The 18,501-nt window shown below is 41.2% G+C and overlaps 1 protein-coding gene and 1 long non-coding RNA gene across 2 annotated transcripts; one reads left to right on the forward strand and one right to left on the reverse strand.

The window, feature by feature from the left end:
- Positions 1-9: 9 nt before the first annotated feature.
- Positions 10-16,756, reverse strand: slc22a31 (solute carrier family 22 member 31). Its single transcript, XM_040010649.1, has 9 exons — positions 16,242-16,756; positions 9,173-9,276; positions 8,851-9,005; positions 5,705-5,873; positions 3,905-4,050; positions 3,503-3,611; positions 2,352-2,566; positions 2,100-2,211; positions 10-1,918 (listed from the first exon to the last, which is right to left on the reverse strand). The coding sequence occupies exons 1-9, from the start codon at positions 16,629-16,631 to the stop codon at positions 1,483-1,485; spliced, it is 1,836 nt and encodes a 611-aa protein (XP_039866583.1). The 5' UTR covers positions 16,632-16,756; the 3' UTR covers positions 10-1,482.
- On the forward strand, positions 1,851-3,372 carry LOC120720847. The gene is made up of 2 exons (XR_005693071.1): positions 1,851-1,965; positions 2,044-3,372. It is a non-coding gene; the product is annotated as an uncharacterized LOC120720847 (long non-coding RNA).
- Positions 16,757-18,501: the final 1,745 nt, after the last annotated feature.

An 18,501-nucleotide genomic window follows, 5' to 3' on the forward strand; every position in this document is an offset into this window, starting at 1 on the left:
AAAGGTGCCTTTTTATGGGCAGGACTGTAAACAGGGTTTTTTTTCCTAGTTGAAGTCAGTTGAATGAAGTCACACAACTATAATCTGAGTACGCACACCTGAACATTTTCACTCCAAGCAGTACATTTCTTTGTTTTGTAAGGTGAACAGGGCCATCTAGTGTTCAAAGAGAGAAACACCATCACTGAACATTTTTAAAACAAGTTTTGTCGATTTGAGTTTGCTTTACAGAGAAGTAAAAAAAAGATTTAGATTATTTTCCTTAAAAAGTTAACACTCAGCTTTTGCACATTTTACTTTACAAAGAAACAATAAAACATTAGGTTTTAAAAGCTTACATCACCAACTGTAGTTCCAACACAAGCACCTTTGTTTGCTCACTGAAGGTAAAGTTATGTATTCACAAACAGTAAACTATCACACAACGACACTGACGGCTGAAGACATGATCTCATCTCACAGTTAAAACTAAAGGCTTTAAACACGTAAAACATCCGCACTAGTAAACATAAAAGAACATTGAACAAACCTTTTTTTTTTTTTTTTTTTTAAAAAGAAAAATGTAAATATGTCTACTGGTTCCACAACATTGTTGCGTTTTAGCTGAAGCATTCCAGACACAGACGCACTTTTCGCTCAGCAGCTGCTGTGGTTAGAGCATCTTGAAATTTAGCCACTTCCAGTTTTTAAGTAGAAAACAACAAGACAGTTTTTAATGTAATAATTGGTAATAGATGTGGTTTATAGAAGGAGCATGAAGACAGAAAAACGTAATGGTAAAGAAATGGTTGTGTTTATCCACACTGATCACATCCTAACATCAGAAAAAGGACAAATGAAGCTCGTTAGTTGCACAGGAAACAAAAAGCCTTAAAACAAAAACAAAAAAAACAAAACTATAATTGATCATTTTTTAGTGCATCATCAGCGCCCCCTGCTGTGCTTCACGAGTATAGTCTTGCGTGCTCTGGTGATCTGTAGCCCACTCAGCGCTGCTATCTGCTGGCGAGTCAGGCAGACAGACTTAATGAAGAACTGTGTTACTGAGAAACGCAATCAAAGAGCTTTACATGACAGAGCTCCTCTGGTAACACTGGAGTGTGCCAGTTTGCTTTGAATGCCTACCACAGACATGAGCAGTGTGACCCCAGCTGCACTGGGAATGTACCAACATATTCCTACATCTCAGAAAAGGCTGACAAAACACAGCAAAAGGAGGCCATCGTCCCACAGCGGTGGACCGGATCCATGCGTGAAGACGCCACTGCATAGTAACAAAATGTAAAGAGACCAGATGGAAATATTGATGAAAACTGACAAAGTTGGAGCCATTGCTCTAAAGTGCATCCAGCTCTCCAGATGAGTTATGAAGAGCTAGTCACTGACCCTTGCACTGAAGGCTTATTTATCATAGCCTGTCAGAGGTAACATTTCGGCTCCTCCCCTCAAGCTAGAGTGTAAAGAGGAGGAGAAGGGTTAAATTTAAGACACATCTCTCAGAGTTTCTGGTTCCTGTGTTTCATTGTTTGACAGCAGAGGGGGATGAGCAGGAACACCAATCCTGTAAGGCAAAGAATCTTTAGTCAACATCTTCCTGGTGGCAGACACCAGGAGGGAGTAGTTATCCGGGTTGTACTCCGACAAAGGGGCACGCGTGTGCAGTAGAGGGAGGCTGTCTCTGGTGGGCTGCGACAGGAAGAGGGGTGGTCGCCTCTGGTTCTCGCCGTCCTTCATGGAATCTGGGAGCGGTTTCCGTTTGCTTTCAGGTAGGAGCATTATGCAGAGGACTGAGAGGACAGCGAAGGAAGCGAAGACAACATGATGGAGGAAATAGCCACCATTGTTCTGGAGCTCCATCAGGGAGGAGGCGGCCCTGCCAACGCAACCCAATGCCAGCACCAGGCCAAGGCAGCCACCTCTGGACGAGAGAGAGGAAGCACAGGAAAAGGAGAATAAATCACCAAGGTGAAAAGATCGCACGGTACTTTGTTTCAACCCGTTTTTTTTCCCTTTGTACTTTAAAACTTCCTTTTGACTTTGCAGCAAATGGGATCAATACGTCCCATTTTCAGTTTAATCAAGAACAAAGAGACATTTACCGAACTACAGTTGGCATCACCTCACAGGCGAAGAATGCACTGAGCATGGCGAGAGCCTGAGAGAACAACAAACCCACAACGGAGAGCACCAGCACCAGGCCACCCTGTAGGTCTGTCAAACACAAACGTCAATAAAAGAGTCATTAAAACCAGAGAGTGAAAAACTTTCTGGGATGTGATCCAAAACTTTTTCAAGGAAACTCTGAAGGGAATTTACAGTAGATCTTATGGGCCTGTGTGGATGTTACATACATGGTGTAAGGGCCAGCAGCAGGAGTGAAGACAGTCCAGTGATGATGGCAGAGAGGAGAAGCATGCCACGTCTGCCAAAGTGATTGATGGACAAACACAGGAAGATGCAGGCGAGCGCTCCAGTTACCACCCGGAGGAAGTAGCTGAAGTAGAACTTATTGGAGAAAGTGTGCAGGTTTTTGGTGAAGCAGTACTGGATGCCTGTTCCAATGAATCTGGATGGCAAAGTAAAATAATCAGGTTGAAAGCGGGTACCTCAAATCCTAAAAATTACCCGTTAGGGAATATCTCAGTTCATCTAGCTCTGGACCTGTCGTGGCACTTGGTAATCAGTTTTGTGGTTTAAGCGCAGCAGATATTGAAAGCATGTTGTACATTTCCTGCCCTCATGGTTGATGCCATAGCAACACAAACAAAAACAAATGAATTGTTTCCCCTTTAATTTGACCTCTTCTGTAACAAAGTAACAAACCACTGATGTGTACAGCTGATGACAAAGTATTTCCCCCCTTCCTCATTTTTTACTTTGACATATTTCCAGGATTTCAAATTTTCAGGTCAACTTTTTTATTTTATTTTTTATATTAGACGAAGACAACCCAACAAGGAGGAAAAAGCTAACAAAACATGCCTTTCCTGTGTGGAGAGTAGATGCCCTCCTTGCTAAATCATGAACTAACTCATACTTTGTTTTGGTTTAGAAAGCTTAGTTCAATTTCAACAACCACACTCAGGTCTGATTACTGCCAGTTGGGTCTCGATATCACTTAAACAGGAACTCGAGTCCTCATTTGAAGTTCAGAGTTCATGATTCAACAATAAGAAAGACTGGGCAAAACATGGCACCATGGGAGCGATCCAAGGAAAAAACCCACTACTGAACAAAAACACCACAAAAAGGTTTTTTCTCACTTCTCCTCAGTGTTAAGAAAAACTCAGTATCAGTTATCAAACACTCGCCTGCAGTTCTTGTTCGTTTTTGTTCAACCCACTGAATTAAAGCTGAAAGTCTGCACTTCAACTCCATCTGAGTCGTTTCATTTAAAATTAATTCTGGTGATGCACAGAACCAAAATTGTCCAAATATTTATGGACTTCACTGTAGCGCCCCTGACTCGGGACTGCTGATTTCATGAAGAGAGGAAACTCACAAGGTGAAGCCGAGTATGAGGCAGTTCTTCCAGATGACGCGAGTCCGACGCAGCTCCAGAGCAGAGTGGTATCGTGGCCGACTGTCCTCGCCGTACACTGAATCAATCTCTGTAACCACAAACAGGGAAATCATTTAAACTGATGTCCCAACACAGTTAAACCCCACTGAGATTGATTTGGAAATACGTGTTGCTTCTACCAAGGAAATACCAGGGTTTAGAAATTTGTGAGGTCCAGATTTTTCTTCTCTTAATGCATCACGTTTAAGGTTTAGCACCTGTGCTCCAACAACCAGGAGAAAACTGTACACGCCTACAGAGAAATCCTAGAGGTGTGTGTGTGTGTGTGTGTGTGTGTGTGTGTGTGTGTGTGTGTGTGTGTGTGTGTGTGTGTGTACCTACCTGACAGCAGGATTTCGCCAGGGTAGAGGTCGTCTTGTAGAAAAACACAATTTCTTTTAGAGAAATCCTGAAGGCTCCTTTTCGCTTGAGGAATCTGAACTGTGGCCAGCAGCCAGCGAGGAGACTCTGGAAATACCGATGCACAGCTGAAGAAAAACAAACAAACTGTTATTATCCATCACAAATATCAATAGCAAGTCAAAAGGATTTGACATCTCAAACAGCAACATCATAAGTGCTTTAGTCACCATGTTATGGCCAAGTAAGTGAAAATCTGTATTAAAGTGTTTTTTTTTTAAACTTGATCTTATGAGTGGGTAAAAATGAGAAATCATACGGTAGGCATACTCTGCTTTATAGACAAAATATAGACATTGGGGTCATTTTTCTTCCCCATTGACTTCTAAGCAGTGTATAAGGTAGGAGTTGCCCCCTGCTGGGCATTAGAGAAAAATGCATGTTTAAAGTTTTTTGCATTTGCTTCACTTTCCAGCCTGAAAGCTCCATCCATCTTTAAAATACAGTACACTGTTTACAGCTGGGAATTACAGACACGTTTATATACAGTTCCCCCTCCACCTGAGGTTGGAGTGTAATTAGACAGATTTCAAGGACGTGTGCGGTCTACATCATGTGCTCAGAAATTCAATAAGACTTGAGATGATTCAATTATTGTATTTGTAGTTGGAAGCTGTTGCTGTGACAACAACATGGTGGAAGTGAAATAGTCTCCCTCTTCTGGGAGGAAAAAAAATTAAATAATTGAAGAGCAGAAACAAGATCTAAACAATTTTGATGTCGTGTCTAAAATACTTTAATTTGTCAACAGTAAATACAATATTTTTGATCAGCGCCTCAAATATAAGCTGAAAGTCTTAAGTATTTATTTATCATATAGCTATAATATGTTCTGGTATAGCTTAAAAATAAATAAATAAATAAAAAAAGTGTCAGCTCCCAAAGCAAAGTGCATATAAATGTAAATACATGTATAAAGTATGCTTATGGTGCCAGACAAAAGACTCCACAGACGGCCAAATGGAGCTGGATTGGTAAACTGCTTCAGTCTTGCTGCCACAGACCAAAAGGCTCCATCCTCAACCTTCAGTACGAGAGATGACTAATAGATCTGAGCTCGTAAGAGAAGACAGCGAACAGCAGTGTTTACATCTGTCACGTCATCTGGAAGATCTAAAGTTTGGAGCTTATCCATTTAGTACTCTGCATGCAAGCACGAGAATTTTAAAGTTTTAATCTGAAAGTCAAAGTAAGGTGAATAAAAATACAAAATGTCTGCAGCATTTTGTATTGCTTGGAGTACTGACAGTTTTTTTTGTTGTTTTTTTTTTCAAATCTAAGCTGGTAAATATGGCATTTCAGCCATCTAACCATGATGACACAAATGCATGAACAATTTTTAGCCCAGAGCACACCATGTTAGTGTTGTAGATTCCCCATGCAAAATAAAATGACACAGCCTCTCCTGAGGCCTTTAAGCTGTTACCTGGCAATGTTTCAGAGCATCTGAGTGAGTGATAACACTTATTGTTATAGGGTCTCATGTAAAGACAGTTTGAGTGAGGACTGGGTGTTATCTACTAAAATATCCCAGATAATAATTAAACAAACATGGAGATTCTTGTGAACTCGGGTGTGGCTTGCTTGAAGAGGCCTGAGGCAGGAGCAGGAACGAAGATCGCATTATGTTATGGCGTGAGGACGGCACATAGAGAACCGCTGGGGAAAACACAAACAGCGTGTTTACCTGTGCACCTCCAAAAACGCTACCAGCTGACTCACCACCAATAGGACAGCAGAAAGACTAAAGGCAAAGTGGCCACCGCCTGGAGGACGGGCCAATCACGGGACAGAACCGCAATGCCTGGCAACAGCAGTTCTGCCAGCACGCCGAAGAAACCACTGACCATAGCAACCATCAGACGATGGGGAGGGTCGCACAGCTCCAGCCCTGAGGGGATAAGAAGAAAAAAAAAAAAAGAAAGCATCAGAGCACAGCTGAAGGAAAGCAAACCTATTCATCCCGTTGCTATGGCAGCCACCTCGTGGCTAAAGCACGCTGCAGCACGTCCTCAAACTTCATGTCAGCACAGGTCATGTAGCATGTAAGGGTGAAAGCCCCGCCTACCTTCACCTCCTGTTTGGTTTAAGAGAAAAGGAAATACCAAATGGAACAGCCAGGAAATTCAAAAGTCCCATTTTAGGTGATTTCAATAAGAATCAGTCTTGTTTTTCTAATTTAAAGTTAATTCCTCAACATCTGTCCTTTGTTTAGTTTTTATTTACACTTATCACTTTCTAAATCTTTGATACAGTCACCCACTCATCCAGAGTTCAATCGGTTTAACTTCTGCACCACCATTAAGACTGCTTTTAAACCCTCATAGGCAGAAAAGGAAGTGGCTTATCTCAAGTGACTCCTGCCATCAAAGACCTGACCTCCCTATAGGGGAGACCTGCAGTCCACCCTCGTGCAAAAACATGAAAACCAGCATCAAAACATAGAATCTGCTCTCGAATTGTCAAAATAAAATTTCAACATATTAAGTTTATAATTTTTTTTATTTTTTTTTTTTTTTTTTAACACAGCAAGAAGGATGGATGAGGTGGAACGGTTTTCAGTGTTGACGTGGTCGTTAGGGTAGTGAGGAGCTCACTTCCTGGTTGCCCTGCCTTCAGTCCTGTCCTGCTATTATATCCTCTTGCCTATAGCACCCCCCACAAAACCCCCCAAACAAAAACAAAACAAAACAACAACATAATATTTTCCCCTCTCGGCCTAACCCCACACAGCAACATAATCAGACAGTCCAAGAAAAGAAAAGAAAAGAACAAACAAAAAAAAAGGAATGTGGGAGTACGCCTCCCACATTGTAGATGCATATGAGAAATGGGAGGAATGTGGGAGTACGCCTCCCACATTGTAGATGCATATGAGAAATGGGAGGAATGTGGGAGGCGTACTCCCACATTCCTCCCATTTCTCATATGCATCTACAATCTCCACCTTCGCTCACTGCGAATCACTACCAAGCAGAGAAGTTTTGCTGAAACTCCTGCTGAAGACTGAAAGCTGAGGACTTTTCATAGTGGGGTGGCTCACTTGTGCCGTTTGCCCCACAGAGAGAGGACAGCTGAAGTATGACCGACCTTCACACCTCTTAGCTCAGCTCCAGTCACCTGCCTGCTGTCAGTCACAGCCTGGTTTCTTTAGTTACCAATATAATATCCATCTCCAGTGTGCCTGCTACAAACAACTGAAGCTATAATTCTAATAATAGAAAAAACGTCCTGCTCCCCCCCCCAATAGTCTTGAATGGTAGCATATTTGTACACCTACCAGTCACTGGGTAAGCCTGTGACTGGTACTAGGGTTGCGCCCACTTTTGCCTTCAGGACTGTTTTAAGGCTTCATGACAGATTCAACAAGATGCTGGAAATATTTCTCAGAGACTTTGGTCCAGGCTGACATGATGGCATCACAGATACTGCAGATCCACCACATCCCAAAGGTACTCTGAGGCCATCTGAGTTCAGTGAACTCAGTCATGTTAAAGAACTGTAGTGACTGGACCAAGTGGACCACGGTCACTGCTCGGGTATTTATTACATATCGACATGTCTCTGTGCATTATCCCTTACACTGTCAACAAATCAACTTCGCTCATTCTGATTAATGACAGTCTCCTGCCACAGCCTGTGAGCAGGAGAAAGTCCACAACTAGCTGGTGAACACAGTAACATTTAACAACAAAAGAATCAACTAGATATGTAGGCAGGAGGAAAAGAGGAAGACCTCAAGAGGAGATTCATGAATGTAGTGAAGGAGGACATGCAGCAGCAGATCTGCTGTCGGCGACCTGAATGGAGCAGCCAAAAGAGGAAAAAAGGGAATTATGACCACAATACGCAATGTCTCTGCACGACTTGTATATTTTAGTCTCCTAATAAAATTATATGGCCAGACAAATGTGGAAGTTTGTCTGACGGATGATGTGATTTCATGAAAGTTATTTAATTATTCCTCATGTTATCAGAGGCTTCATGATGGAAGCTGAACTGATTAGATACACTTGGTGGTTATATTTATCTACAGCCTCTCTTTGCAAACTACACAGTTTAATGAATACGGATATTAGAAATGAGCAGTGATGCAGATGCTCCCAAACAACTTTCACAATAAAATGCTGTCAAGTTTAGCATAGAGTTTGAAGCATGAACGCATCTTAACTAATTTGTCTGGAGAATCAAACATGAAGAACTGCAAACGGTGATCTATCAAAGATACTGCTTTAGACTGAAGGTGAGGAGATTTAGTTTAATGCAATGCTGCAGTATATTCTTTAATGCATGAATTTCAGACTTTACTCTGAAGGTATCAAGTCTGATTTCAGGACTCTCCACAAATAAAGATAGGATGGGCAAGATTGACCTGCTTCTGTGGGGACGACAAGGGCTTCTATCTTTTCCACTGATAAGATTAGTTCAGCACAGCGTACAGATAATTAGCTGGGAAAATACATTAACATTATTTAACTTTTACATGACATCAGATTTTTCTCAATAGAAAGATATAGTATCAGGTATCATCGTGATCTCTTGTTCAATGATTTAAGAAGGAAAACAAAATAAAAAAAAGAGAGAGACAGCAAGCTGATGAGCACGCTTTAAAGTTGAAACCAAAACCCCGGAGAGCATGTCAGGCTGAGAGATTTTCCCCTCAATGACACAGCACACAGCATGCCATGACAGATGCCCAGTAGCGATCATGTGCCACTTGTTATTTACCCTCTGGCCTCTTATTATGTGTGTAAGTAAAATGTGAACATGTGACCAGTCCATAAAACCTTTTTCTACTTCCGTTGCCGATCAGTAAGAAAGCTCGACTGCCAGACATCAGCTTTAAAATGTGGATACAGATTACTTACGGGCGATGTAGGAGGACACAAACAGCCCAGCGAGTGAGGCGCCTTGAGACAGACGCAGCAGCAGAAACACCACCACACTCCTGGACAAACACAGAGCTACACCCAACAGACTGGACAGACTGACGGACAGGAGGAAACCTCGCCGACGACCCAACCTGAAGACACCAACGTAAAACATGTATGAGTGAAACTTCACAGCCTAAACAGTCAACACACACACAAAAATGATGATCTAATGCAACCGTTTTAAATACATTTATTCTGGTGTTTATGTTCTTCATATCTTATTTAGAGTTACATATCAAATGAGGTTATTACTCACCAGTCACACAGGGTGCCTAGAAATATGTATCCCAGAATCCATCCAGTCATGAAACAGATATGCTGCACAGGGATTTTCCAGTAGTCACTGCAGACCAGGTTCCACTGCAGGGGAGGAAAAAGCAGCATAAACACTGATGAATGTCATGAGTTTAATAGAATAGAATAGCCTTTATTGTCATTGTACAGAGTACAACGAAATTGGAGTGCCATTTATAATAAATATAAAATATAAAAAGTACAATAAAACAATCGCAAGTACTCAAACAATAGTAAGTACAATATATACAGGATAGTTTAAAAGGAAATGTGAGACAATAATTCAATATTTCAGTGCTCTAATGTCAGAGTTCTTGAACAACACTGTAGGTATACACAAACACTTTTAGGTACACAAGTTTAACTGCTTGTTAGCACAAATATCTAAATCAGCCAATCACATGGCAGCAATCCATTGCATAGTCAAGTTCAGACTGAGCATCAGAATGAGAAAGGTAATTTAAGCAACTCTGAGCATCCCATGGTCATTCCTGCCAGACAGGCTGGTCTGAGTGTTTTAGAAACGACTGATCTACTGGGATTGTTCCCACAATCATGTCTATGGTTTACAGAAAATGGTAAAATAAAAAATAAAAGATAAAAATGTTCTGAGGCTGTGATGAGTCTTGATTTCTGTTGCAATATGATGGTAGGGTTTTTTTAAAGCATGAAAGCAAGGATCCGTCCAGCCCCTACGAGTTCAGACTGGTGATGGTGATGAAATGGTGTGGGGCACATTTGAGCTCTTATAATCAACTGATCATGGTTTAAACGGCACAGCCTAAGTGAGTACTGTCGTTTACGTCCATCCGATAATGCACCATGCCACAAAAGTCAAATCGTCTCAAATTGGTTTCTTGTACATGACAGTGAGTTCACCGTGCTCAAATGGCCTCCACAGTCACCAGATCTCAATCTGATGGAGCGTTTTCGGGATGTGGTGGAACAGCAGATTCACATCATGGATGTGCAGCCATCACTTCACCTTGGACTAAAATCTCAAGGAGTGTTTCCACCACCTTGTCGAGGACAGATCAAGGCTAAAGGGGCCCCACGTGGTACTATGCATGATTATAAAAGGTGCTCATGGGTCCTGACAGTGAGCCATTTTCTGGCTAACCGGGTCCATCTACTGTTTGTAGTGTTGGTGCCTTTTGAAAAGTTTGGTAATGATATTTAATGTGTAGTTAATTCTAGCAGCAGTCCTTCCAACATGTTTATGCTCCAGTTCTGATGAGCATTTGCAAGCCAGTTTTCCAGAGGTACTCCACATCCAGCTCCAAAATGGTGAGATTTAAAAAAAAAAAAAAAAAAAAAAAAAAAAAAGTCAATTTCTTCATTTTAAATTGCAATTGGATGAAAAACAAGTGACCAACTAAAAAGGTAAGAAATCAAGCTAAACGCCTACACTGCAGAACCTCAGCACGAAAGGTTTCAGTCATACCAATGCAATTATACTTTATGTATAAAACATTCTATCAAAGACTTAAAAGGCACAAATTAGAGCTGCTCCCAACATGCTGCATACATCATAACCTGACTATGTAACATGCTGAGAATAGCAGTTGAGTCAAACGCACAGAGAGCCGTCTGTGGGGGAATCAGGAATGTAGATCATGTTGTTTGTAATCGAGTTAAGATGCCTGCTGACAGTGTTATTACATTAGAATAAAGTGCCAGCAGCTTTACGCCTGGTTAGTACCAGTCCCTGCCTGTAAGAAAGATTCTCATCTACTTTCCCTCCGGCCTCATCTCCTCTACTTTCCTACAGACACCAGTCATCTTTACTGTATTTTACAGATGGATCCAGCTGCACAGTCTAAAGTCAAAGCATCAAAGGAAACAGTGAAGAAAGTGAGAAGAGCTCAGAAAGGAGCTAAATGAAAACGACTGACTACATGAGGTCACTTTCCAATGTGCCGAGAACATTTTAGGGTTTGCCTAGGAGGTTCCCAGGGGGATCAAAATTGTAAATACGGCTGAGAGACTGGTAAGTGGCATCAAATGGCTAATACTTAAAGCTAATACAGATACGACGCCTTCTGTCCCATCTCCTGGGACAGGCTTCAGACCCCCACCCACACTTAACAAGTAGTTAAGAAATCTGATCATCTTGAGTATTTTTTCACTTAAATCAACAAGCCAACAAATATCGGTTCTTCTGATCAGTGCGTTTGTTGTTATTTTGAAAATAATTCAGTTTAGAAGTGGTACAAAGATGCGCTCGGGTGTGACTGGATCGCTTGACCAGCATCATGTGGAGTGAATCACATTTAAAACAGGGGCCAGGAGGGTCATTCAGCTGAAGGTGATGGGACATTAACAGCTGTTCATTTTTGTTAAACTGTCAGCTTCATCTGAGACTCTACAGGCCTCAGTTAACATGTTAATGTTAAATTTCATGACAGTACAGTTAGAAAAAGACTGAACAAGCGTGGTTTGTTTGGAAGTGTTACCAGAAGAAAGTCTCTTTCGTCTAAAACAATCAGCGCTGCACAGGTACTGCACAGGACGGGCACACGGCAGTCGACCATGAATTCCTCTGTACACCAAAGTATTCTAGAGTCAAATGTGAGGCCATTAGTGCAAAAGCTAAAGCTTGAAGGAAACTGGGTCACGCAACAGGACAACTGAATGACTAAGACAAAAAAAATGAAAACAATCAAGATCCAGTCAGAGTACAGACGTCAACTGTAAGAGAGCTGTGCATAACTGAACACCTACAAACCTCAATGAGCCAAAGTAACTCTGTAAGGAAGAGTGGGCCAAAATTCCCCCACAGTGATACGAGAGGCTGATGAAGTAATGCCTTTTTTGTATTACTTTGAGTTAAAGGTGGTTCCTCAAGCTACTGAATTATGAGGTATACATAGTTTTTCCTCTTCTGTTCTTTTTCACATGACTGTGTGAAATGGTAGTAGTGAAAACAGTGTACCAAATGCTGGTTTATAAAATTTGCTTAGGCTTTACTTGATCTTACGATTTACTTTTTAGCAATTTTAGGTGAGCTTTATCTTGTTAAGTTAAAAAGAGGACTCTTCTATTAAAAGTAAAGCCATTATGTCAATATATGTGCTGAAACTAAGGTAATCGCAGTAGCACAAGCATTTTTTTTTTTTTTTTCCCCAAAGGAGGAATCCACAACACAGATAATTTCTATCAAGGTTTCAACCCTCTCCTGGAGTTTTTCAGTCAAAATAAAATTACATTTTGAGGGTATACGGGACACAATTGTCTCTCTTTGCTAATGTTTTTCTTCCCACTGGGTCTTGTTGTTAGGATTTCCTACACAGACTTCTTTTCCAAATTGAACTTACTGTCACTTATTTCAAGCAATGACGACTGACGGCACATGAGAAGACAAAGAAGGAACAATGATGTGAATTAGACATGTGATCTGATTTATTTAATCCAGGTTACTGGAGCAAACATGAACTGCTTGAACCTTTTGATCAGTCGGGTCTCCTCACCGACTTCCAGCTGCCTACAGAAGGTAAAAACTAAACTGCTCCCTGTGCATTATTTTATATAGGAATATCATCTGGTGCCATATTTGCTGCATGGTCATTTGAACAAACAAACTCATTTCGAAATATGCACTAAATAATCAGTGCGACTGCAAAAAAAGTTGCATACAAATTAAGGGCCCTTTGGAAGCCTGGACCCTGCAGGGTAAGCTCCTCAAACATTAGTGGCCACAAACGTGAACATTTGTCTCTAAACTTGATAAAGTTGGTTTATAGAGGAGACTGCTGGACAGCTATGGTTAGTGACTGTTATTCCACCCAGCGCCCGTGTTGTACTCTGCTCAGTTTTTCCGTTACTGGAGTGGTCCTTTGTCTTAGCGAATGACGACATGAGTGGAGGAAGCCGTTGTGTTCAGGGTCTCAGGAAGGAACTGGGGGGGGGGGGGGGGGGGGGCTTCTAATTTCCCACTGCCACAGTTTGTCATAGAGGCCTCATCACTGGTAGTTTGTCTCATGATAAGGCACGATACACAGATGATAATCTGAGCACAAGCTCAGGGGCAATTACCCATAATGACTGTGTCCTGCTCGTATACCCCCCATCAGCTGCTAACAGCCACAACTGTCCACATTTTGATATTTGTTTTAAGATATTACAGCACAAAACAGATGTAGTGTGATTGTGTAGGGGTGTAGCACAGAACTCTGTGGGCCCCTTTTCCTTCCCAGATCCATATCTGTCACGCATATGAGTTTTTTTAACAAATGATTGAGCTGTAAACAACAATCTGTTCATTAGGATGCTAATAGTGAACTGTCCATGAACCACAGTTAGCTAAAAACATCTATGACGTGTCCATACATCTGCGCAGTTTGAAATCTCCCATGTCAACCCAGATGTCTTAACAAATGGAAATCTGCAATTAAAATGAGTTTTTCCTTGGAGTACTAAGCTCTAGAGTGTGTTGTTTTCTTATTTTTTATTAAAGTATTTATAGTTCCCAGGACAAAAGAAAAAAAAAAAAAAAAAAAAAAAAAAATGCAATCCTAGTTTTGTAACACTTTTCTAAAATGCTGTGTCTTCCCATCACCCTCGGGGTAACCTTCATTATCCTCTCCCCCTTTACTTCCTCATCACATCCTCTTGCTCACACAGGACTGACGTGAGCCTCACACAGTTTTCAACCTGCCTGTTGATAAGGCACCTCAGAGGTCAAGCCAGATCACCAAGATCGTACAGTAATACATTCTGTCAGAGGTGTCCTTCTAAAATACAAACCATGTGTGCTGGGAATTTACCCAGTGGGCTTCACGCTAACACAGAAACAAACAAATTATAGGGCTTTGGCATCTCTCCGAGCTAGGAGAGCTAGGTGAATTGCACCATACTGGAAGGGTATGTTTGCTCATTCTATGAAGCAGTGGATAAAGGGACTTGGTGCTGGTCTGGAAAGACTAACGCACACAGCTAAAAGGAAAGCAGAAGTTTGTGCACCTGCACTCATCTGTAAATTAATCAGTTTATGCAATTCTATTTTGAAATTATGTATTTGATTGGTACGTCATTTGTTCAATGTTAATGAGTCTCTGTGCACCTGAATGATTTTTCGTTGATTTAGGACGCATTACTGTGGTCCAGGTGTTCATTTAAGTTGTTTTGCATTTGTTTAAATGAAATTGTGCCTATATATTATCATCATATCATTATGTAACACGAGGTTTGTTGGTGCTCCTTTGGTGAAGTTATACAGCAGGACATACAGCAGACAAGTCTGGATGATTTACAACAGATGAAAACATTTGAGAGTCGTGCCAAAACATGGTTGTTGGCAGCCTGCCTCACAGTGCTTCAGCAGAAGTAGCAAAAGCTAAATGAATGCGTCCATTGTCATCCACCTACCTGCAAGCTTACGTTTAATTATTTTATTTAAAGCAGCGTCACTGTGGGATTTTAAGATGCCACGTCATCAGCTTGAAACAACGTAGCTTCCTCAAAGTGTCCTGCTTACCTCGTGGCACCCTGGTTAAGAACCACTCGTCCAACATACAAAGCTTCAAGCTGCTTCACATTAGTGTTGCTGAGCTCTATGAGCCATATGAGCTCAGCTTGTATTACATGATTTGTAAAAAGCACCGCCTGCTGCTGCTGTGCTCTCTCCAGCTGTTTCTGAAATTAAGTAGTGCACGTTTCATGCTGTTAAATTGTGCTAGGACTCAATGGTGATAAAGGAAGAAACTGGGACTGCTGTGGAGATCCACAGCAACAGGTTTATAAAGAGGTCAAATTAATAATGAGCAGAAGTGAGTTCAGCTTATAGTCCTCCACAACAGTCCCAGTTTCTCATGCGTGGGTCGTTCTGATAGATTTAGGATCACATTTGACATTAAGCTCAACGCCTTTAACAGAGGCTTACGAATTCTCCTTGGAAAAAAACAAAACACCTTGACAGATAACCTTCTGTGCCGAGAAGGCCAGTCCCACTGTGGGGTGGACTAAAACTGTTTTGCAGCATTTCTAAGGGGGCGACAGTGCCATCTATAATCAAAGTTCAATCATCCAACTGTTGAAAAATATTTATGTCAGAAATTACCCAGAAATTCCAGAAAAGGTAGGAAACTAATGCAGATGTTTATTTCAGGCTTGCAAGGACCCTGGGTTTTCCCATGTAGAAGGCCCCTTGTTCATGGTTTAGGGGTTTGTGAGGTCATGATGGGATTTTTATTTTTTATCTTTTGGGATGACTCCAAAAGCAGGAGAAAAGCTTAACCTCCTAGGACCTGGCGTCCACATGTGTGGACATCACATTTTGGGTTGTCTAGACCAAATTACTAAATTTTGCTCTACAAGGGCCTGATATCCACTTATGAGGACATTATACTGCCACTGATTCAATGGAAATTTAAAACCAATGTCCTCATGTAGATCTCATTTTTCTCAGAAACAAAAATCGGGTTAAAACAAAAAACAAACAAAAAAAAAAATCTGGTAATTCTTTGTTTTTACATTAATCAGGTCCCAATCAGCCCAATTAGCAAAGAGAAACTAAAAATGCATGCCATGAAAGAGTTCGGGTGTTAGGAGGTCAAAGTCAGAGTTCACGCGCTGGGTTAAAAGACAGTTAAACCCTGCTTAAAAGCAAAAGTGCATGTAGGACTGCATATTTGAGTGCCAACCTGCTTTCTTGGAGGCAAATTATCATTATACACTTCTTATATGAACTATGAAGCAGGTATTTGTTCCCTGGCTGGCTGGCCTCTCATCTTCGTTCCCGAGAAGCCACGGCAGATAAACGACAGTCAGTAAGATTCAAGCCAACAAGAAAGTGTTAACTGCTCAACTTGAGTCAATATTGACTGAAAGCTGCCCAACAGGCGTGTTCATGACACAGCGTGCCTTTAAGCAGACAGAGCAGCTCATCGAAACAAGGCCAGAAATGAGCACGTGAAAGGAAACGGCTTCACCGGGTAAGAAAATGTAACCCAAACCCACAACCTGTTGTATCTCTGCCTCCTAACTCCCCCACAGATCTGTATATTAACACCAGGGCTAAACGTGCGTCTTACCTCAGTGACAAAGTTGCTCTGGAGGCCCGCTACATGAGAGTACTCCCACCCTGTGGTGCAGGGCACCCTCTCTCTGGGCGCGTTCTCGGAGAGGTCCGAGGAGTTGGGGGGGTACTTATAAAGTTCACAGTGGCTCCGACCGGAGCCGTTCACCCAGGGGATGGTGAGGTTGAGGTACCCTTGTGTGGAGAAGTTGCTTAGGAGGAACGCGGAGGGCAGCAGCGTCGGGTCTGGCTTGCAGTGGTACGAGTCCGGGATGAGTGTGTAAAACACGTCGCTGAACAGATTCAGCGTGACGGCGAAACTGGGGAACCAGCTGAACACGACCACGATTCGGTTATAGCGCCCATAGCCGCCAGTGTGAGGGAAAACCTTAGTTTCATAATCCATTTGAAGTCGACAGCTCGTGGTAACAGACGGTCCGAAGACTTTTACGCAGTGAGAGCGCACAGCCGCACGACGCTGAAGCAAGCAGGCAGGCAGGGGGCGGATCTTAGGGTCACACAGCCCCGGGGATCGACTTTTATGACACACCTGCTACTTGGAGACTGGGTGACTAATTTCAGGGTAATCCCCAGACAGCGGGAGTCCAGGGAGCTGTCAGTAACAGTCGATGCTTTTGATGTCTCCATGTGACTCACAGCTGGACTTGACATGAAGACAGCTACCCTGGTGGAAAGCTCACATTAATTTTCAAATTTAAACCTCTGTAATTTCATCGAAACGCTTAACTCACAGCTAATTTCCAGGAATTGACTGTTTAATTTTACAGAGGTACACTTTACTCCACTTTGAAAATCTTGTTAAAACACATCAATATTTGTGCTATTTATACAATTTTACACAATATGGCTCCTCAACCACTTAGTGTATTATTATTACAAGTTAGACAGGACTGCATTGGAAGCGGGCTTATTTTTTCAGCCTGAACTTGCTGTGCAACAGTAGAACAGAATATATGTAATACTTTCAAACCTCAGTTAAAAAGATTGATAATTAGTTTTGCCAGCATTGGCTTTATTCTGCTATTGCTATGTTGTTTCCCTGTTGTACAGGTTTTCTGGTAGTTTTTTTTAATGTATTTTTTATGCTTTTACTTATTTATTTTTATATAATATTGATATTATATATATTGTTTTGTTTTTAAGATCAGTTCTGAGACTATGGATTTAAATTGGCATATGGCTAAGTCAACTGCATTTACAGCAGTGCTTATTAATGTACACTTTCCCTGTTAAACACATTTTAAAAGATTCATTTTTTTAAATAAAGAATATTTTATCTCTTATACACCAAGCAGTGTTTGTGACATCAAAGGAAAATGATTTGTTCTTACACAAAAACATAAGATTATGCTGGGTTACACAATGAACTGATTTAAAGTTTGTACGATCTGAAATGTTAATATTTCTTTGAACCCATAAAACACAAAACTGCACTTTGATGCCTGCAGTGTGAGGCACATTTAGAAATGCCTTGCGCTTCTTAGATGGGATAAATTAACACAAACGTCATTGATGCTATAGTTGGGAAATTCTTCTTTTGTTACTTCAGTTGTTTACTGTTATCTGAACAGCGGGAGTAACATGTGGGAGAAACATCTGTATTGCTTTAGTCTGGTGACTCATAAGACAAACAGGCTTCTTTTGCCTTGTGACTGTGCAGCTCACCTTATCAGCTGCAATGAAATCCATAAATAGGTGAGGCAGTGTTATGTAATCTGTTAGCAGACAGAAGTCCTCTGGGCATGAGTTAAAGGAGGGCTGGTAATTAAGGTAAAAAATCTGATTTACACAGAAATATTAAAGTTGACTCAGTGGACTCTTCCATAATATGAGTTTAAGCACGAAATCCACCACTAGACAATTCAGACATTTAGATTGTGAAACGCTACAAAGATTGGACACCAAACACGTCATCCTGCTATCAATAGAAACACATCTTTGGAGTGAAGACGAGCGGCGTAACCAGGACTCTGAACAGGCCTTTTGGGTTGTTTGCGCAACTGCTCTGCCTTAAAGAAAACAGACAAGCTTGTTACCTTAAACACTTTCCTGTTAAATTTTTTTAATGGAAATTTAAAAACTGCCATTTTTTATATTTTTTAAAAACCTTTGTGATAATTTTTGTGTGCCATTATGCAGATATTATTCTGTACTTAGCAGGAGCTATTCAAATATGAAAGGATATTATTTCAGTATATTTCAATGTAAATGTTAAAAACTAGATGTGACAAACCATTTTAGTTAAATAAAAGCTA

This window comes from Simochromis diagramma, unplaced genomic scaffold (assembly GCF_900408965.1).
Source record: "Simochromis diagramma unplaced genomic scaffold, fSimDia1.1 OVJJ01000603.1, whole genome shotgun sequence".
Lineage (NCBI taxonomy): Eukaryota > Metazoa > Chordata > Actinopteri > Cichliformes > Cichlidae > Simochromis > Simochromis diagramma.